The sequence below is a fragment of the Apteryx mantelli genome, chromosome 7 (genome assembly GCF_036417845.1).
Source record: "Apteryx mantelli isolate bAptMan1 chromosome 7, bAptMan1.hap1, whole genome shotgun sequence".
Classification (NCBI taxonomy): domain Eukaryota; kingdom Metazoa; phylum Chordata; class Aves; order Apterygiformes; family Apterygidae; genus Apteryx; species Apteryx mantelli.
Window position 1 is genome coordinate 12,374,379 of NC_089984.1, and position 22,976 is coordinate 12,397,354.

Sequence of the window (22,976 nt, forward strand, 5' to 3'; positions counted from 1 at the left end):
GTTGATGAAATTACCTTCTCTAGGGCTTTTTTTCCCCCCAAAATACTTAAAGTTGCTCTACTTTGAAACATCTCTGTATGTTTAGGTAATTTATAGTCTCAGTTAACTCCCTTAGTAAGACAAGTGTCAGTTATATCAAGTAGACCATAATTTACATTAAAAAACAGCAAAGACTACACAATTCTGTTCTTATATCATGTTCACAGTATCGTTATGATGCTGTATTGTTACTGCACATGTGAGAACAATTTGCAGGTCTCCTGACCACCAATATAAAATTAGCTTTCAAGATTTAAGTGTGTAAGAAATTAGAAAATATTATTTTTACACTAAATTACTTCTGCAGTGTGAGCAAAAGCACTAACTCATTATTAGAGAATAATGTTTTCTCCTGTGAAGTAGAATGTATATTATTTAGAGGGAGGAAAAAAAGAGAGAGAAAGAAACAGCGTATCTTTACCCTCCGCACATCTTTGCCAAACGTTTCACTGTAGCTAGTGCCCAGTATCTCAAACTGAACGTAGGGGTTGGCGCCATCTTCTCTGAACTCCATAACGCCAGTAAGCCCAGTTATATGGCCCTAAGGAAATAATTAAAAAAAAAATCAGAATAGAACAAATTTGCTGTAATAAACACTCCTTTCTATTGAAGATATGCCAAAATGCTTTGAAAAAAATTTTTTTTTGTATTATTAAACCTCCCTGTAAAAGTATCACAAAGTTTGACTTTGGGGTTGCAGTAAAGCAGCTTGGAATAATACTAAATATTGAGTTAAGTAAGCAACCAAAGATGGTGTCATAAGGACTCGTCAGAGCATAACACAACACTTGATCAAATCACATCATTTCACTAAAGCAGTTATGATAAACAGGTTGCTTTTTCTAAAGAATTGCATAAGCTAGTATTCTAAAAAATGAGTGTTTTATCTCCTCAAATTTCTGATCAAATATCTTTCACAGAAGAAGTTACTATGCATCTGCAAAGTCACAGTACTGTCAATATTCAAGTAATTCAAAGCACTGCAAGTCAGCGTAACTCTTAGTGAGAATTTAGCTAAATCACATGCCTTTTTTTTGGGCTCTAATACACACACAGATACGGACGCCCAGCTAACTTACGAAGCTAGTTGAGCTGCAGTACCTTGAACATAAGTCTTAAAGCTTATTGCTGGTTGACTCCACAAATTACTAAAGTTCTTCTCTTGGGAAAATCATTATGATGCATGCACATATCAATCTCTGTGCTTATTCCTAATCACATTACTTCTACAGAAGGTAGCAATGATAGCAACAGGAGGAGAACACACACCACTGGAGCAACAAAGCTGTGTGTGTAATTTGATTGTAATAAATCATTTGCTTGTTTAATAACTGTAAATCATTTATGGTAGTTGTAAATAATTTCCTTGGAATAAATCAAAGAAAAGTTAAATAGAGGTCAAAAACCTTCTCAAAAGCTAATACCAAGCAGAACTGAAACCACTCTTTCAATTGCTTGCGCAAGTGTGGTTTGTCTATCCTCACCTTCTTAATAGTCTCCAGCATGGATCGTCCCCCGTTCCAGGGTTTGGTGGATTTCCGCATGCAGTTCAAGCTGGCCATGCTGTGCCACTTCCTGTCCTCCAGCTTTCTGTGGAAAGCATTGGCCAGCATGAGCACACTGTCGTACAGGTACAGGTTGGAAACCTGCAAACAATAACAGAAAGATGGTACCTGGAGACCAGAAGGGGTCTGCAGCTGGGGCTTAATGCAGTATAAATTTCCTATAAAATGTCACTCAGCTGTGAAAACATTAAACATGTATCACTCTCCCATCACTGGCTCCAAGTTAACTTCTGGTATCATCTTAACGTCCTAATCTTCAGAAACAAAAGGTTCCAAATTCCATAATCTGGAGTTGAACGTAAATTTAGAACCTAGTCACTTTGAAAAAACTTCTAGCATAAATAAATATTAACAAAAATACAGAAACAAAAATTCAATTCAAAAGCACCAAAATTGAAAATACTCAAAAAAGGCATTGAGAATTTCCACTTACTTAACAAAAATTGGAAGGGACTAATCATAGAAAGGAATTTCGCTGCTAAAACAATGCAAAACCTGTGAGATACTATCACTGAGAATCTCTCCCATATGGCATTGCTGATTTTTAATATTGTCTTCTTTCCCTCTTCTTCCCTTCAGCCTCCCTCAGCAAACAGTCCACATCCCTCATATTCAGTATTTTATCCAGTTAATACTTATCCTCTTAAAAGAGTTTCCAAAGCAGATAATTTCCAGATTTCCTCTCTTTTTAAGAAAAGTAAGTACTTAAAAGAGTTAATGAGAAGAGTCCCAGTAGCTAAGCCTCCGATTGTGTTAAGTCTCTTCGGCTCAATTGCATTTGTCTCCCTACTCTGAGATATTTGCCGAATAACTTTCAAACAAAGCAACCAAGCGAATCCTTATTATTCAACAGGGCACTTCTCTTCTTCTGCACTAAGCTAGTCTCCACAGAAAAATCCTTCTTGCTTAGAAATAGATTTTACATGCATAAGGAAAAACACAATTTCTTCTGCGCCGTAATGAGGGGCAGACCCTCTCAGCTTGCCACGGAAGTTCGTTTCGCACCCCCGCTTTTATCTGGCGTCTCCTGTGAAGTTGCCTCAGAGCAGCCACAGAGCAGAGCTGCTTCGTATTTTCTTCGCTTGGCCCTGTTCTAGTTTGGTCCTGGAAAACTACAGCCTCACTCCCCCAAACAGGTTTCCTAGTTTGCCAGTAGAGAGCTCTAGGGCAAAATATAGGACGTACCTGCCACACCTTCTGGGCACGCTGCTCTCCTTCTCTGTCTATTCATTACCTCTCAAAGAGGACCTCTAAGATCTTCACAAATCTTACACGGTTCTCCATGTATACTGGACTGCACGCTTGAGAGAACTGGTTGAGGATCTTGGCCAACATGACCATGAATCCAACTCAAATACCCTATGTCGCAGAGCAAAACAAAACACTCATTTATTTACCAAGCTACTCCATACACTTCAGCTGAACCAGAACTGATTTTGTACCACCATTCTCTTATTATTTGCCTTGGAAAACAGAGATATATGACAGGAAGAAATAGATTGTATGAAACTCCTTGTGTGGACTCTTTCTTGCTGTCGCTCAGTTTATATCTGGAGATGTGCATGAAGACAGAAGAAAACCTTGATGAGCATACAGCAAGTTATTTTTGGCCATGGAAAGACTACTGCGCGCACCCTGCTCTATACACTGCTCCACTGGAATCGCCTGCTCCTGTTCTCTTATACTGCAAGTCTCCTCGGAAAAATTACTATATGGTAATTTTTTATCAGCAAAATGCCTCTTTTCATATAATCATACTCTGAGTGTTTATTCCAGTAAAAAAAGACATGTATATATACATTACTCCATTTTACTACTATTCACATTGCAGAGTCAATATTCTATGAAAGAATAAGTTGATTTTATTCACACAATCAACACTTCTTTTTAAACTAGAAAATGTGCAAGCTAGGAAAAAAAACCAACAGCAGAACCTCCACAATTGAAGCTGGATTTGTTATATTACAAAAACAACCTTTTTCTTAATATTATGTTTGGTGAGTCTGCTAGCAAAGTCATCAATTAACAAGAAATACAGAAACTTGCCCTATGAAGGTTAGAACCTTTTAAATACCTGCCTCAAATAAAGCATTCGGTTTTCTTCACTGAGTTTACTTAAAACAAGAGAAGGCAGGATGCTTATATTATAGCATTGTTTTGGTAGTTCTGTAGGTCAAGAGTGCCCTTCTTTGAAATGCAAATAATCAAGAATGACCCAAAACATCCTGATAACTTAGAAAATAGCATTCTTTGGATCCTGCATAGCGTACAGAGGAAAATCTAGCTCCTGAACATCAAAAGTAAGGGTGAATGCCTTGCTTAACCCCAAATAGGAACTTGCTTTATGCTAGAAAACAGAATAATGCTGCTAGATCTAATCTTATGCCTGAGGAGCGTTGTGCCAGTGTAGCTGAACAAGTGCTCTCTTCAAACCTACCGGTTTGGTTTTTTGGTCATTTCTGTAGTCTACTAAAAAGAGAGGGAAAAGAAAGCTAAAGACCAAGTCTGTCTGTTCTGTACAAGAAATTAACAGTATTTCAAAAAGAGACTATGCTCTTTCTGACTACTGTTTACTGTAAGCTATATATTTTTTTAATCTTCTCTTTCTTTTTTCCTAGTTTCTTTTTGAGGCAGAAAAGCAAGAATACTTAAACACCTCAAATACGTTCCTCTTTGCTAAATCATATGCGCTTTTGCCTGAATTCATTCCTATATGTATATTTTCTTATAGACAAAAAGTTACTCAAAACAAGACACAGAAATTCTCGCCTGATCTCACAGTACATCCAGTGCTGCAATGATTTTCTTTATTTCCTATGTCATTTCTTTTAATACATCAAAAATTCCATAGGTCTTTGCAGCTTCATCAAAGCAAGGTAGTCATAACAACCTTGCTCGCAGCACATGCTACTATTAACTTGAATACTTAAAGCTCTGTCAAGGGCAACATCAGTCGCTGTATTTTAGAAGAAAAATGGCTTCCCCCAAAACCTCCTGCATAGGTACCAAGTTGTATTTGCAACACCACAAGTTTGCTGCAACCTCCAGAAGAGTGGTTCTGTGAAAGCCGAAAGGGTTCATCAGACAAGGCCTGTATGCACTTGTTACTGCAAGTACACACACATTTCAATTTTCAGCTATCAAACTCCCACTGCAGGCAAAAATGACCCGTGAAAGTGAATTTTTGAGACACTGAAGAGATCAGTTGTGCCCTGTTTCCACCCTTGCTGCCTGAGGCAAGAGAAAACAGTATATTCGGAAATTAGTCCTCAAGTAGCATTCAGAATTGGAAGCAAAGCAGGAAGAAAAAAATAGGCAACGGAATCATCTCCTTTGGGTTTTCCACACTTTGCCATATTTCTCATTGCCCCTATTTATACATGCACAGGGGGAGCGGAGGAGGGAAGACACGTATCTGCCTGCAGGGATTCCCTTTCATATAACAAAAATTCCTAGATCAGAAAATAGAAGTGCTTCATTTTTGTCCTGTTTGGTGGAAGAAACTGTAATTTTCCGTTCCTCTTGATTGCTGAGAGCTGTAAGAGCTGGAGGTATTAAAACTGTAACGAAGTGCTCTTTGACCCACCTGCTAGAAGAATGATCACCATTGATAAGAGCTGTAGTTCTATGGAGTATCGGTTAGAAAACAGCACTCTTTCCCCAGTATGTTAACAAGTTTTCACTGTATCTGAGTAATTTTAGGCATGTGCCAGTATATATTCTGAAAATTATTTCAGATATTAGGAACCTTTATTTTGCAATGAGGAAGAAAACCACCATGCACTAGTAGAGGCAGAGCAGATATTTTCAATGAGAATGGAAATCTCTCCTTAGCATATTATTAAATGCCATTTTATAGAGTTTTTTACATTAATTTCAGGCAATTTCCCAATGTTATTTTACTTGTAAAGCTATATAAGATGATAATTTTTACCTCCTACATATGTATTAATCATAGGCAAGTGCTCTTCTGGGAAGGCAGCGAGGGACCACGGCTGACCCCACACCATGCCCACGGGCAGCTTTGGAGCTGCTGACAAAGCCAGAAGTCCGGCTAGATGAGGCAACTGAAAAGACCAGCTGGGAAGACAAGCTGACACCCAGATGCCACCATTTCAAAACCCCACGGCCCAGCTGGGCCTCGGCGCCCCGCTGCTGCCAAGCGCTGGCCACGAGCGGCCGCAGCAGCCGGCTCCGGGCGGAAGCAGATGGAAGAGGCGCTGGGGCTGGACGCGGCCCTGCCAGCGTCACTCCCCGGGGCAAGACCGCCATGCCCATGCCTGCACGCCCCAGCCTGCTTGAAACTCTGCTTCTCCTCTCAAAGTCCAGGTAGTGCCAAGAACAGTCACATCCTTGCGTCTCTAATGACAGGATGCATCTTTCGAGGAGCAGTGAAGACTGACGGCTTGCTTACGGTATGACGGTATGCTTACACGGATGTTGCTAGGGGGAAGAGACCGACAGCGTGACCTATTTCATTTTCTTAAATGAAGACTTTCTGTGGATGTGTATGGTTTAAATGAATGCTTCATTGCTCATGGAGAACAAAATCACAGCCAGCAGTCTGGCATACGTGAGGAAACCAGAGTCAAAAAACAAACTTTCATTAAAGACTCAAATGTCAGCCTCAAACTTCCAAAGGGCTATTTATTATCGCTGAGGCAAATGAAAGACTGAATACAATTTTCATAAAACCACAGGAATGAGATCTCACTAGTATATTTAGTCAATCTCTCTAACAGTAAGGAATTTTACTAGTGTATTATTTAGTGCTTTGTCCATTCTAATTTTAAGTGTCTCAAACAATGGGGCTTCCATAGATTTCCTCGCAAGACTGCACTCAGACATTTTTTATTGATAACCAGCTTTTACTCCTTTTAAAATTTTTCCCTCTGTATTGAGCTACACATCTCATACCACTCTTTTCCCTCCCTACAGTTTATATTCTTCGAATGCCCAATGTCCTTCATCTCTTATGAGTATTTATCATAATTATGAGTGGTTTCTTACTCAATATGCTTTGTAACAACGAATTAAAAATAATACAAGGCCTGAACTAATTTGTAACGCTTAAGCCTGTCAGCTGTGGGCATTGGCTTCCCTCACCCAGTGTCTCGAAAACTTGGCACAGCTAACACCCACCATCCCAGGCAAGTCTAGCAGGAGGCACTTGATAAAGAGAACTTACCATCACTAAGAGGATGAGAGATAACACTAGAATCACAACATAGAGTACAAGAAGGTTATTGTTTTATACTATACCATATGTAAATAAATACAGGTGCAGGCTAGGTTTCAGAGGCCTTAAAAATCAAAAATTGGGAGTACTTGCTTCTAGCCACTGTTGTCTGCTCCTTGATAAAACACTAAACAAAAATTCAATTAAATATCTAATTATGCAAATAGATATAAAGGAACTTCACATGGCCAAAAGAAGAGGTAGTCCAAGCAGGGAGGAAAAGCTCATTCCAGGGTTTAGGTGGGTTCTAGCCTCCAGGCTGCTCACAAAATCCTACGGGGCCAGAGGGCACCCAAGTTATTTTTACCAGCTCTTCTGCTTACATGCTTTGTATGAAAGACATGACATACGGTTTCAGGGAGAGATTATGCCCTGCGATGGGCCCTAAGGTCAATTTAAGTTGACTTTTCATTCTTGCAGTGCTCAGAGGCAGTTTCACCATGACTGAATGTCCAAATTAGACTTTGCTAAAGAGACGTGCAAATACAGGTTTGCAACAAAAGGAAAACGAAGTGTGCCTCACCAATCCCCTACGAGATCTTTAATAGGGCTCAATCAATATTTACTGCCTCCAGTAACACTTAACAGCAGAGTAGTAACAGCAGTGTAAATAGGTCAAATGACAGTGAGACTGCTCAGCTGCATAAAACTGCAGGATCAGGCCCTTATGTTTACGCAGCCACACACATGTGCAATAAATAGCACCAAGTACAGTAGTTAGATTGCAGTACTTCCTAAAGAGAAGATGTCTCATTAATAAAAATGCAGCTCTGAAGGAGCAAGTGCTAAGAGATGCCTACAAAGGTGTCCGATGATCAAGTCCTTGAAGGATGAAATTATGTTTTCACATGGAGAAGAGTAGCTGTTTCAAGGAATACCCTCCCACGCTTCTCAACATCTACTCTTCAAATATGTCAAAGCAATGCCTGGAATAGTTCTGAAGTAAGGAGGTGGGACTCTGAATCCTGTGAGAAACAACCTCATTATTTTTGTGACACAGCTTGCTGGGGTTTTCTTCTTATTGCTTTTTAAATCTTACTATGCATTTTGGTTCATGCCAAATAATGTCAGATGCCCTATGTCCCTGTAATATGCTTTAAATAAAAATGGGGTCTCATACAGATTGAACTTATTAACTGTATAAATAGTTAAAAAAAAAAAAACCTGCAAGAGGACCACATTTCTAAAGGGTAATCTTTCTTTAAAAACATAAAACATTACCAGCAAAAAACTTTCGGTTTTATAACTAAACACATCAGAAAGAACCTGGTAGAAGAAAGAGATCTCCATCACAAATCCAAATCTGTAGACAGGCTTCAAACTAGTATTTAAAGGGGAAGGGTTTGGAAAGAGGAAGCTGACTATGCATTAAAATTTCTTCAAATTTACTATGTAAAACTGTCTCTGAGATGATCTAAGCAGTTTAATGATGGTAATCCCACTCTACATTGGCAAGCAACATTCAAATGCCATGCAGGGGTATGTACTGGGAATACCTGTGACTAACTGGATCTATCTCTAATCCTATAGAGCTTCCAAAGGCGCTTAAGTATTATCTCTCCGGACAAGACAGTACTGACAGCGTTGATGGCTGAAACCACAGGATGCTCATTGCCAATGGAGGAGAACAAGGTCTAAATTCTCTCCTTTCCACTTCAGAAAAAGCAGAAGAAATGGACTCAGAAAATCATGTATGAAGAATAAGACAAGAGATAAATGCAGTCCTCTGATTTCAAATAAAACCACCACGATGGGAAACTTTATAAAGCTTTTTCTCCACTTGAAGCAGAAACCCAGCTGGGTATATTATATGTGCAAGAAATAAGGGCATGAGCAAAATTTTGACAAGTGAGTTGATGGAGTAAGATTGGATTTCCACAAAGCATTCAGAACAGATGAGTTTTTGGATGAGCTTGCAGAACAGCCTGATCTTTAAAAGCCTTGTCAGCATGCCAAGTGGGCATGATCACCCACTGAAAAACAACTTTCCAGGATATGGTACTAAAGATACTAAGAACAAAATTGTTCCAAAAAGATTTTCATTAATTTAGCCAGAACAAAGTTAATAATCCATGACGTAAATGTTTCTTTCTTTACTAGCTTGTTAAAAACACTAAATTCTCCCCTATAAAATCTCACAGCTAGAGGCTGACAGAGATTAGCTTATTCTTCTTCAAAGTCATTAAATAAATAATTAACCAACAATAGCTGGTAAGAAACCTTGACAACAAAGAATTATTAATATGAAATTGCCTGAGGGAAAATGCGCCAGGGATAACCGGTGTTAATCAAACTATTTTAAAGCAGCGCAAGGCCTGAGCCCTGGCAGGCGGTCACTGCCGCCGGTGGATTCGTGCCGCTGACACAGAGCTGGGAGCCACTGCAGCCTCTGGCAACAGGGTAATTTAGTGATGTTACTTCTGTACCGCAAAAGGTCAAAACTGTTTTTTTAAGCAAAAGAGAGGAAACAGAAGATTGGAAGTACCTGAATTGAAGGGCCAGTAATAACACATCAGTCATATTTAGCAATAAATATGAGCTGCGTGCCCACAAGGTGTTATATAAGATGTTTTGGCAACATCTGTGAAAAAAAAAAGGCAGAAACAGAACACTTCAGATATAACTGCACGTGCTAAAAACATCCTGTATTCAATCTGCAGAAACCTAAAGGTAATTCAAGATATTTTGGAGGTGGTTGACTTGAGAGACTGGTAACAGTGCACAATATCCTTCACCTTTCAGGATATTTCATTCCAGTGGGGCTGGACACGGAAGTTGTGGAAGGGGCTTCCAAAAGGCAACGTATCTGCCACCCCCAGAGAGAGCAGCACGCTCCTTGCACCTTTTCCGTATCTCTTAGTTCAGAGAGAAATAAGATCCTTCAGAGAGGAGGAACTAATGGGCAAAGAATCACATTACTATTCCATCCTTTTAATGACAGTTTCTAAGGTGGCACAGTATTTCTGGAAGACAGACAATCTGAATCCTGAGGATGTTTTGCTTCTCAAAGCCCACATTTGTCAAGCAGTAGGAAGAGTGTTTAGATTCCTAAAGGGTCCTTGTCAGTTCAGAAGAAGAGAGTGAGGCTATTCATGCTAGCAAACCAATTACTGTTTTACCAATAACAACTTGCTTGGAGAGGTCTGTCAGAGTCCTCCAGATGAGCCTCTGAATTAGATTTTGCATAAGCCAGCACAGACAGCAATATTCAAAATCCTGCCATAATGTAAGACTCTTCCCCCTTGAGTGATTTGTTGGTACAGGACAGGCAGATTTTTCAACATGATGGAAATTGCTTTGATTCTCTGAAACAAGCAGCCTTTCTCCTCATTACAGCATACCTCCAAGTCGCTAATAAAGAACCAAAGCTCTTTTTCTCTGGAGGCCAGGAGGGGACCAGACTTTCCCCGGCACAGGAAGAATGGAGCAGTGGGCAGAGCTGCAACACAAGGGGTTGGCACTTCGCAAACTTTGCCTATGGGGGAACCTGAGCCAGCCAGAGCTTCAAGGTGGAAATATCCGTACCTCTCCCTTGAAAGTTTCCCATCTCTGTAGCTACAACCTATCAGTAGGGCGCAAACCTGTAAAACAAACATCCCCACAGAGGTTCCTTGGCAAGTCTTTTGCCTGCCTCTGTCTCTCCCGGGGAATCTCGCTAGCGTTCCCCTCGGCGCAGGCTCCGGGCTGCCGGGAGCCTCGCTCCGGGTGCTGCGGCAGCTCTGCCAGGCCGGCATGTGGCACTCGCCAGGGAGGATGCTCTCCTCGACGGGCTGCCGCGGCCCAGCTGGCCGCCTGCCTGCTCCCTGCCGCCTGCCCGAGCCCTTGGCACCCCACACTAACACGCAGGACCCACGCTCGACCATCGCATCCTCACCCGCGCCACATAAGAGAAAGACTCAATTTGCCACAAAATGGTTCTGATCAAGCTTACATGCTCAGGCTATCCAAAGTTTTATGTTTTATCCAGCACCACCCACAGTACTAGAAATGAGATTCTTAACATTATCTAAACTAACCCAGATTCACAGAGTCCCCCCAAAAGTCCAAGACCTACGCTTCTCAATTACTGTACTGTCCTTGGAAACGGCACTTGAAATTAAGCTTAAACTTGAATTACTGTAAGAAAAATACAAGAAGCTCTGAGATATTGCCTACATCAAAGTCAAATCTGTTACCAAAATCTGGAAGGTGAACTAGTAGTGCATATTTCACACGCTCAGACAATTATCAGCTGCTAGAGACTTCTGAGGCTATTGAAACAGGACAGATTGAATACATCAGCTGGATTCAGGCCATTTAACTAAATATGAAATGCTCCACAGCCCAATACCTATCAGAGTCCTGCTATCCTCACAGATTAACTCTTTCACATCAGAAGTCTAATAGGCATAAATATAATAATAAGCAGTAACAGCACAAAGGTTCTTAACAGGATGAAATATCCAAAATCAGCTGTGAGTCAGCACAATCGCTTTCTAATCCTTTACAAACATAACATCAGATCTAAAGCCATCAGTCCTGGGAAATAAAACAAATAATTAACTTAAGCCAGGAAAAGGTTGACCAGAAGCAACACGTTCAGATCTAACTGTGCTCATTTTATTCTTCCTTCTTACATCTCCTCTGAAGTTACACAGTCACAGAAAACTCTCTCATGTCAAATTCCTAAGGAGGACCTTTCTGCCGGGCGCAGCTACTGACCTGCAGCATCTGAAGATAGCCTTCCTGGGGATCGCAGAGCAGCGACGAGATCCGGTGGTTGTTCCTCATGCACCTCTGATTGTTGTCCCTTGAGAGAGGGAAAATTTGCCGGATAACTGTCATCCTCCCCAGAGCACTATGTACCAACTCCAATATCTCATTGTCAGTGATTTCCTGCAAATGGAGACACTGTCTTTTAGAAACATATAGTTATCCACACATTTTATACATTCCTTTCATTATTTGATAGATGTTTCTAAACAGACAATGGAAGAAAAAAATTACACATGCACACACTTAGTCTGGGCCAAGTGATCTTATTTTGTGTTTAATAACAGTGATGGTATTTTTTTATGCATCATCTGAAACAGAAAAGAAAACAACTTAACACAGTACCATCTACCTTGGCAATCCTAACATGCTGGGGAGGTAATTCCTCATTGTAAAGTACAGGGATGGCCTCAGTAGGTTGTAAATAAGGAACAAGAGCCTTCAGTCGGTGTCTAGACCACATTTATACAGAAAGAGTTTTGGTTTAAAGGAACAGAACCGCACTACATCCCCAGAGCAAAACCACAAATGCAAAGTACAACCATCTTTAAGAAGGATTGTCCTTACACTTACAGGGGCCTGAGAACAACTTCACAAGAAACTTCTTTTTCCATAAGAATAGTAGATCATTTCTGCAGACTAGGACAGATAATGATGCAAGGAAATCTTTTGAAGTTCCCTGAATTAGGAAAAGAAATCAAGAATGGGAAACTTTGTGGAAGGAATTGACATATTGAGGGATGCGCGTTTCCCCACACAGACTAATTTGGGATAAGGAGCAAGGAAGTCTCAAGGACAGGACACTCCTCTCTCCAGGCTTGGCATCTCCAGAGCTGCTCTGTCGACCTGCCCGTGTCCCAGCCTCCCATTTCACTTGGGGACAAAGCCTGCATCTACTGCCCTTGCACCGTGGCTGAAGCCAACATAGCTACACATCACATATTTTGTATTAAAAAAAAAAATGTTGTTACTGTAGGAAAAATAGTTTGAAAATTGGGGTGCAGCTGATCCCTGAAATCGTACGAGCGGTACAGCTTGTGATGGCTATTTCCTGCCAGGAACGCACCATGGCGAGCCGGGCTGCTGGCCATGCTCGCTGCCCGGGCGCCCCATCCGCAGGGAGCCGCTCTCCAGGCCGGCTCCTGCGCCGCCACCAGCGCAGGGCCCTGGGCACAGCAGGGGCTGCCAGGACCGCAGGCAGCCGTCCCTATCCCCGTCTTGTCATCGGGGACCCGCACCTTGGAATGTGCCGTCAACAGGAGTGAGTCTGGGCCCCTATTTTTAACATTCAGGAAAATAAATATTTTGTTTTTTTGCCATTTGCTCTGTTAGTGAAATGACTGTGAGGTTATTATAATTACTTGCTACGGTTCACCAGTACTGTAGCTTTGGCTCTGTTTAGTTCTTTTTGCCAGTTTCCCATCTTTTTTTAGGAATATGAATTTTTAACTTTGCAGAAGGTGAAATCCTGTGTATTAACAACAGACCAACTGGTGCAGAGAAAAAGAAACAAAATCAGAAAATGAATATATTCTTCTAGAAGCCAAAGATTTTGAGGCTTATTAGGAAAGCCTGGGATGCCCCTGTCGCCTTGCAGGGAGCCGCCGCAGGAGTCCCACAAGCCTACAGACCCCTCCAGACAGCTGCCGCCTTTGATTTCTTGCCTTGGTGGCTAAGAGGTGGCAAAGCCATGTGGCACGTCGAAGCTTCTGCCACTGCGGTCTCTGGGAGGAACGTTTTTGTGGGATACCTTTAAACCATAACCCTCTAGGCTGCATGCGCCGGCAGCAAACTCAGAGCGAGCGACTGAGAAGATGGGAAGCCTTTTGAAAGGAGAGCACGAGTCACCCAAGCCTTCAGGCCACCTCGCCTGACACAGATTTTGTGTCAACCAAGCGATGCTCCTCACCACCTCTGCCTCAAAACGGTACACGCAGCCTGATTGCCATGAGTAGGTCACAACTGCTTCTTCGATGGGACCTCCACAGGTAAGATAGCGGAGGAAATCAATTATTTTTAGACACATTATCCCAGATCCTTCCCTCTTAGCTACAGGCACCAAGTGAACGGGGAAGGCAAGAACCGGATCACTGTATGGTCCCCGCAGTGAGAGAAAGAAAACAGGAGCCTCCAGAGGGAAATCCAGCAGCTGACTGGGGCTGAAGATGGCTCTGGAAGCACCGCCTCGCTCTGCGGGGACGGCCGAGGGCTGCTGGGTCCCCGACGCCTCGGTCGGTGCGTAACGCAAAAGGAGCACAGCCCGGCTGCTGGCGCTTTCCTCAGCTGGCGGCCATTAGCATCAGCAAACGATACGCTCATTTCGGAAACAGGGTTTCATTTTAGCAATATATTAATATTAAATATTTAAAAGGCTGTTGGAAGAGCTGGGAAGGAAAGCCCTCTCCTGAGCTGGAGCTGTCGCAGCCGAGGGTAAGCGGGGCCCTTCCTGAGGCAGCGGCACCCGCCGGCGGGGCCCCCGGTCCCAGGGCTCGCGGCTCTGGCTGCGCGGCGGGGGGATGCCGGCGCCACGTGCAGGAAGGCCGCCCGCAACCCGACGGGGACGAGCACAAGAGGTAAGCCAAAAAGGGAAAAGCGAACGTATGCGAAGCTGGCTCTTGCGTTTGCATCCCTCAGAATAACAGTGCGTATTTGAAAAATAGGTCTAAGCCTGGGAGTCGCAGGGGAAAAAAACAATTCACACTAATCTTATAATTAAGCTCTATTTTTTCTAGTTATGTATTTAAAAGCAATGTGTTTTCTTTCTTTCAGGTACATGATATGAAATGTTTCTTTACACTGTAAGCAAAGTATTTAACTTAGTCCCAGAGGTTTTTCTGAACAAACGTACCCAGATCCCAGACCTGCTCGCGGCTGGCTGTGCGGCCTCGGGGCAGGCAGCGGCTGCGGCGCAGCCGGCGCGACCGCCGGGCCGGCCAGGGCTTGCCAGCGCCGCGGCCCCCCGCGCTCGCCCTGCGGGCTGCCACGCGAAACGCCCGCCCGCTCCCCTCGCCCCGCGGCGCCGCCGCCGCAGCGCGGGCCACATCCTTCCTCCGCGTGGATGGTGGCTTTTCCTTGTGTCCGAGAGACGCTTCATGGAAAAAAGATCCTAATTCTCTGCTCTTCTGTGTGCACGGCATATGAGTGGTGAAGTTCACCCCTCAAAAATTTGTGGCGTACATTTATCTATTTGCACACAAATATTGGTCATTTGTGGCATTCATTTATCTATTTATTTATCCGCACACAAAGAACTTCAGCTGGTTTGTAATACCTAGCCGTTTTGCTCAGGGGAATATTTAAATCTGCTCTAGTTGTGCTCAGCTATCATAACACAAATTGCAAAATGAGACATTTATGTTTCACATTAAAATCTCTATTTTCCTAGAGGTAATGACAGAAAATTATAAATTTTAATGACATTAATAATTTAAAAGGACCAAAAGATATTTCCAGAAATCATGTCCCTGAGAAAATTGGAGGATTAAACCGAATGGCAATGAGGACCAGGATGCTCACGGACACAAGCTGCAGATTTATGGGGAATTTTCTCATTAGGATCAATAGTATTTGTTGGGTCATTTTAATTCTCCTGAATGTACTATGCAAATCTATAAAGAGACACTTGTCTCACTTGTTGAAAATCCAGAAAACATCCTTCTATAAGCTGGTTTTAAAACATTCATGACAGCTTACAGTGTAGATAGATTTATTCAAACTTAACATTATGCTGGCTTCCCGACATCCCACATGAACATGCACACATATATATGAAGGTTAATCCTTTAAGGCAAGGGCACAATCCATTTTTCATAGCACAGACAACATTTTAATACAAGTCTGCGTGTAAACCACCTGTCAAACTCCCATCCCCACTGTCCTCCCACACATCCGATACCACCTCACCTCTCCTTTTACCCAATACCCCTAAAAATTCTGACAGGGATGTGTTTATAATTTCATTGAATTAGCTCTATTAATAGATATAAGGACTCCACACTGCATGTCAAGCAGTCTTTCTCGGATCATAGTGAGCGCCTGTACAATAAAAGATCCTCTGATTTAACAAAATACTATTTCATACTAAAAAGTAATTGTATCGATAAAAATGAAAAGCATGCAAAATGATACTTATCAGAAGCTGCACAAAACAGTAAATTGCCATTGATTTTAATGTGGATTTCACTGTTAAGAGAACTCATAACAAAAAACTGGTCTAACCTCACAGCTGACTGAGACTGTTTCCGTGTAATTCAATGGCAACAGAATTAGGTCAATTCTGTACCCAACAAATTATTTTGAGTGGGTTGCAGATACATATGCAGTACTGTTTCATACATACACATACATACATACACACACACACACACACATATATATATACGCACACATATATATATACACACACACTCCTTTTAAGGGTATATAAGAAAGAGGAAATTAAACATTTCATGGAAAAACTTCTGCCATGCCAAAGGTAGCAGCTGAAAGGAGAGAAGCAAGATTTTTCTGGGCAAGTAGTAAATACAGATTACCTGGAAACAAATTGGAATAAATTTAGACATGCAAATTATTAACTTCTGCTTTGAAAAACATCACTTGCTAAATCTTAAGAAATTTTCCACAGAGCGTTTCTATGAGTCCTATTCAATTTTTTGATTTTTTTTTTAAATCTGTGCATTTTGTATAATTTGAAAAGATTACACAGATCTTAGAATGCTTGCCCTACTTACATTTGTGAACTATCTTTACAAACTCTGCTTTATTCAAGCAAAGACAGACACAGGAAAGTATAAAAGATTTATTTTCTTCTTGATCTCAGAAGAAATACATGCATTATTACTCCGAATGATTATTTTAAAAAGCCTTTTCGTATTTAAGAATACACACAGAAAGACTGACTAGAATTCTGGTTCATCAGACAGTCCTAGCTCTATTGAAGTACAAACGAAGCCATGACAATTTGCACAGGCCATTGGATCTCACTGTTGGTCACCCAAAGGCCATATAATACAGGGGTTTCTAGCAAAAAAGAAATGCAAAGAACACATGCTGCGTTCCTAAGGGATCTTTCTTCCCAAGCCATGAATTTCCTCCAGATTCCTCTACAAGTCCTGCAACAGGAAAACACTGTTCATCACGTATTGTCTAACACCTACCTACACACTACCCTCAGGGGAAAAGGGCGATAAAGTAGTTTGCTGAGATTCACTTTATTTGGTAATTGCTATCCTCTTCTCTCATTTTTCTGAACCTTTCGAAAAATATTTTAGAGAGGAAAGTAAGTGCCCAGATGATGACTGAAAAATCAAAGCAAGGGGACAGGTAACTGTGGATTTACTGGGCACATCTGACATGATAAAAGGAAAGACAAAGCAGTGGAGCTGCGGGGTAGAAATGGAAAATCAGAAATATGTCACACCAGGACAAAGACAATGCAACACTTTCTCATTCCTCACATAACAAACCACCTCTTAAAGATAGTGAGATGGTGGTGAAGGACCTATGAACACAGCAGAAATGAGAGGACTGAGCTGGAGTCCTGTAAAGGGTGAATGGAAAAGTGTTCAGAGGGAACAGGCTGAAAGGGGAAAGGAAAACACATCATAAAACCAGAATTTTTTTCATACTTGGCCCTAGCTGTTCAGCTGGGTTGCATCTGCAAATGTCTTATTAATCTGCTGAATGTCTAGAAATTCAGCTGCTGGCAGCACCACCAGCATCACACAGAATGTGCCACTGGTCCAAAAGGGAAGAATAAGGTCAACTGCAGTCTAAAATTTTGGACTCGTATTCGAGTGCTGTGGTTACCCAACCACCCCGGGTAACATCATCCCACCATGGCTTGGAGTTCCCCCATTCCTTGGCACTCTAGCTTCCTGCCTGAGGCCTCTTGCCCTGATGAAACTTCTGCTCTATCTGTATTTTCAAATCTTTTCAATACTACTCCTGCAGAAATTACAAGGCATTTTCTTCCTACTTCGCTCTTCCCTCCTCCCCCTCTTCCACAACTGTCAGGGCTTCTTCTGACAAGTATCATAGCCTGGAAGAAGTTATCCAAGTACACTGCTGTGGCAATTGCTCCAGAGTTTCTCTGTGCTTACTGCCTCCAACTTTTCCATTCCAAGATCTTTTCTGTGGATTGAAAAGAGAAAATGTCCAAGAGCAGCCCTTTCTGGATGTTACTTAGCTTTACTTTTATTTTGCAGTTGAAGCTTACGAGAGTTTCATCCATCTAACTACCAAATACTTTGCTTTCCTATAGATTTTGAATCTGCAGGATATTTCACTCCTGCAGCTATTAGCCTCAAGCTATGTATTTCTTTTCTTTTCTTTTCTTTCTTTTTTTTTTTTTTTTTACTGAAAACAGATTTTCATCAGTAACAAACTTGTCCCTGACGTTTAAATACCTGTATTTATGGCTAGCGCTGTACATAATAAGCTAAATAAAGGTATTGATGATTTTTAAAAGGCCCTAGTTATTAAGCTGAGGCTAGCACAACGAGATGGGCTGGCCTGCCACATTCCAACAATAAAACGGAGCTTTGATTTTGCAAGAACCATTACAAATGCAACTTACCCCTCTGCTACCAGCCTACAATGTTCCGTCATAGGTTGTTTGTTTGTTTGATTTTAAACAGGACAAATAATAGAACAAGTTTTTCTTAGTGCTAAAGAAATGAGTCCATATTCAACCTCAGAGTCAAGCTACTCTGCACAGCATTATACTGTCTGTGGAACTGTGCAACACAGAAACACGGACACCCACTGTGCAGTCCCTGTGGACAGGCACAAGCATTGGGAACTGTGCTAGTGCATCTACCAGATCAACCAAGCATGTGATTCCTCCCTCCTTTAGAAGGCTTAATTCTGGAAACTTTACTGTGGCTCACAGAAAAATGCAATGGAAGACTGCATGACAGTTTTACAATGAACAAAGCTTTGCTTTATTAGAGAGGAACAATCTCCTCCTTTCCTTAAGTGTCTCACGGTGACAATTACCCACATGGGTCGTTGGCTGAGCTATCAGGAGGATCCCTCCCACCCAGTACCTTCCTTTCCTACAGAGCTCCATGAAATAACTCGATCATTTAGAAAGTAAGGAACTAATGTCAAACTTCCACCTGTTCTGCCCACTATCCCCAGGTTCCCAGTTTGAGAATTTAGTAGCGAACAATAGGTTGAATTTCAGCGTTTGTTACTGCATGTGGTACTGAATGCGGTAATTCTAGGACTGAAAAATCAGGTTATTGTGTGTTAATAATAAAGACCCCTTTGTATCTGATCTGATGAGGGTTAATCCGGATCAAACAGAATCAGTTCAATGGAAAAGCAACAAATGAAAACTGTAGTCAAGCAGAAGCTCTAACCTTTAGTTTTCAGACTTACTTTTCACACCTTATAATTAAATCTATTTTTAAAGCACTGAAAGTGTCAGCAATTCATTGCTATGCATCTTTCTATCAAAACTACATACAATTACAACATACTCCTCCATTTCAGATGACTGATATCTAGAAATATGATGCTAAACTCATTCCTGGCTAAGTCAAATCACTGAAGCTACCCCAAAGGTGGATTTGGCTGACAGCATCTAATCAAATGCACTCACTCCAGCTTGCTCAGTAGTGGACTGAGAAGAACGGATTTCCAAGCTGATCGGAAATCAAATATGAGACACAGTTCCCATAAACTTCAGGTTTGTCAGCAAAGATATTAAGTAAATGATCTGAACACAAGTATTTGTAGTGACTATTTGTATAAACTTTCACTGTCATACACATATTGAAAAGAGATATATGAAAAAAACTAGAACAGAAGGTGCAGATCAGAAAAGTAATACCACCAGCTCCAGTGGCAATCATAATACAGTTGTATTTCTCTTTCCAAAATGAGATCTGAAAATGTTTAGCAGACTTAAATAATGTGAGTAGGATGCTGGAAGGGGCGGGGGGGAGTGAAACGGTAGCAGAAGGAGGTGTTAAGTTAGAGAGGTGATGAGATGGAAGAAAGTAACCAAGGAAGTTGTTCCTATTCATTACCATATTTAGATTATCAAATATTTCCTGATGCTCAGTCTAATTCTTACTGTTGAAGATTAAATTGCTTTCTCATCATCTTTCCAAAGTGATCAAGCGATCACATTCTTCCTTGCATTATATATGTTTTACTGCTATACTCTTGATTCATCTTCCCTATTTCAGAGGAGACAAATGCAACTCTTTCAACCTTTCCTCATAGGTCACATTTTATCAAACTCTGATCGTACTATTTGCTCTCCTCTAGATTTAGAAATTGTTCTGCATCCTCTTTCTTTCTTTCTTTCAAGTGTCCTTCCCAAAATTTGCAATACTGTTCCAACAAGGCCTCACTGGTGTCAAGCACAGCAAAATAACTGCCCCCTTATCTTACAAGGGTGTTTCCATTAATATATCTGAGGAGCAGATTTTCTTGCAAGAGCACAACAGTATTGATTCATATTCTGTTTATTATCCCTGGTGATCACAAGTTGCTCCTGCAGATGCTCACCAGCTATTCCTCATTCTGTAGCTGCACCTGAAGTACTCTGCACTCCTCTATATTGAATTTCACCTGGTGGACTTTCGACCGCCTCAGACTTACCAAAATAATCGCGAACTAGTAGAGCTGTATTTTTTAACAGTCTGGTTAACCCTTTTTAAAATGCCAGAAGCAAATGAGTCAGTAAAAACATTAAAACTGCACTTGCTTTTTCCATTCAGCAATAGCCTTACACTTTCCTTTACCTTCCGCTAGATCTAATTTTTTCTTGTTGCTTTTTATGACATCTGGTATGACTCATTTTGCACTTCAGCCTGATTTTATAATCATTCACTTTGCTTCCCCTTTATGCTCCTCATTAATTATCTGCCCCTTTTCCCCCACTTTTTTTGTAGAATCCCTCTTTGATTTCAAGATCTATGAAGATATCCCTATGCAACCATAATGATATCTTACTATGCTTCCTGCCTTCTCTTCACATTGGCCTAATTTGTTATTGTGCTTTAAAATAAACTTTTTTTTTTCCCAAGGAACTGTCAGTTCTTTTGCCATCCTTTATTTATCCTATTATCTTCCCCAAAGCCCTACTAGTTTCCTAAAGCTGTGAGGTTGGAGAGTCTCTTTATTTAACTCCATTATCCTTGTTCTCCTGTTCTCACTCCTTCCTCTTTTTCAAATAGTGAATGCTACCATTTCGTGATCACTTTCACACAAATTATTTTCTGACTTTATATTCCTAAGCTATTCTTTCTTAGTTATAATCAAATCTGAACTGACTACTGCCTTAACTTTTTAAAGATGTAGGTATTACATTGTCAATCAGAGGAAATCGCTAAGTCTTGTCCGTGCCCCACCATCACTTTTCCAGCTATCAGGGTAATTAAAGTCCACCATTAATACCAACTCTTGTCCTTTGGGCACTTCTACACATGCACAAAAACCTTCTCCACATTATCCATCCTTTGCTATTTCCACACAGATATGCCACAAATCTTCCCCTCACCTTTCCTTAGTTTTGGAGCAAGCACGTATAGTTTGGATAAGCAACACTACATGTCCTCCCTTCGTCCATACCTGTCCTCCAAGAAAAGTTATCTCCCACCTAACCAGTAGTCTTGTGCTTTGTCCCACCATGTCTAGTGCCTTTCAATTAAACTTGTGAATACTGATGACAGTTTGTTGAAAAAGAAATGAAAGGAGGTGTCTGATAATGGTGAAACAACTCATTTCAGTTACCAACCAAATTCAGCACCTGTTTCATTGGTCAGTGAAGAACAGTTGAGTATTTTGTGTGCTTAACTGATTTACATATAAAAATAATGAAAGTTTAGAAACTTGGAATTAGAGCTAAGTATATCAGTATAAAATCCAGATGCGTTTTATATCAGTATAAAACAGTGGGTTTAAATTGAATGATTTTTTCAGTCAGAAGTCCAGTTTTGCAGAACATTTTCCTTATCTTTCTCTCCATTTGGAATGAAGAAAATTTCAAAACCACGAAATTTCCCACAAAATCAGAAACACAGTTTCTAGTTCTATTTATAGCCCCAGACCTACTACAGCTGATAACAAAAAAGCGGACAGACTCCTAGAGCATTGCTCCTAGTGCAACCACATACAGATTCAGTTTCAAGCACTGCTCTTTTGCCTCTCCCACAGAGGTATGCTCTGGGCACTGTACAGCATTTTCTGGGAGCATGCAAAAAGAAGGAAGTGGAGAATGAAGAACATCAGGAGAAACCAACAGAGATACTTGATGTCAGGCACCAAAGGAAAGAAATACAAGCAGAGAAAAATAAAACTAGAAAAGGAAAACAGGAAAAAAGACAAGAAATAAATGCACAAAAAATGAAGACATCTACAGCTGTGGCAGAGCAATGCCACAAGGAGAAACAGCACATATCTATTGAAACTGGTAGGCAGTGCCATCAAAACTTAAAGGCATAAATGACAAAGATATAAACAGAGCACCACATACATTGTGACAGATCTTCTTTAGGGTCAAAACTGGTCATCTTTGGTGACTTCCAGCCAGTCAATGGTAATCCAAGGTTTTGGCAATTCTTAAGACAAAGCTAGGTATGCAGTAGTCGTCGTTCTCAAGAGCTGTTTGCCTTTTTTGCAAGGTTTTACACAAAATTTCAAATATTTTAGCTTCTGAAAAACTACTTGGCCTATTTAACCCAAAATTCAGGTAGAACCGCTGTCCAAATGAATACAAGGACCATGATTTAGTTTAGTATTTCTGGATAAACAAAAGGGAAGTTGAAGAAAGAAGGGGGACCATGCCAAGAAATATGTTTATCCTTTTATTCTTCCAAACTCCACTAGTTTTGACAGATCTGCAAGTTTAAAACACAAAATGTCTGACATGAGAAAAGTGGACATACTTTACAAATATGTTTTTTAAAACGCTAAGGGTTTTTTATGACATATTGGAAGATGAGGGGAAAGTCAAATGAAGACTTCAAAGAGGACATGCTATTTCCTGCTGAGAACCATCCTTCTGTATTCGCTCCTACCCTGACAAACTTGCCATTGCAATGTTGCAGCATCACCCAATGGATCACCTCCTAACGCACAAACCTTTTACTACAGATGACTTTGTCCCTGCACCACCGATGGCAACCAGTCTGAACGGATGCCTCAGCAGAGCAACTTGGGCCACTGGAAACCAGCACATGTTGGCTCTTGACAACAGCACTTGAACATCACTTCTGAGATTCCACATCTGTTCATTTGCAGTATAGCAAACTTACCAGCAGTATGGTTTTAAATTAGCTCATCACAAGCTTGGTGGTGTTGATTATTTAACAAAATTGAAGTGATAAATTAGTTCCAACTCTGAAATTTAACTTCTATCC

General features: G+C 41.0%; 1 protein-coding gene across 1 annotated transcript in view; it reads right to left on the bottom strand.

The window, feature by feature from the left end:
• The window catches only part of GRID1 (glutamate ionotropic receptor delta type subunit 1), a 559,243-nt gene that overhangs the window by 105,737 nt on the left and 430,530 nt on the right, over positions 1 to 22,976 (bottom strand). Inside the window, exons 6-8 of the mRNA XM_067299797.1 lie at positions 11,545 to 11,718; positions 1,524 to 1,685; positions 461 to 580 (exon numbers count right to left, since the gene is read on the bottom strand). Coding sequence (XP_067155898.1) covers positions 461 to 580; positions 1,524 to 1,685; positions 11,545 to 11,718 — 456 coding nt within the window. The remainder of the gene's footprint in view (positions 1 to 460; positions 581 to 1,523; positions 1,686 to 11,544; positions 11,719 to 22,976) is intronic.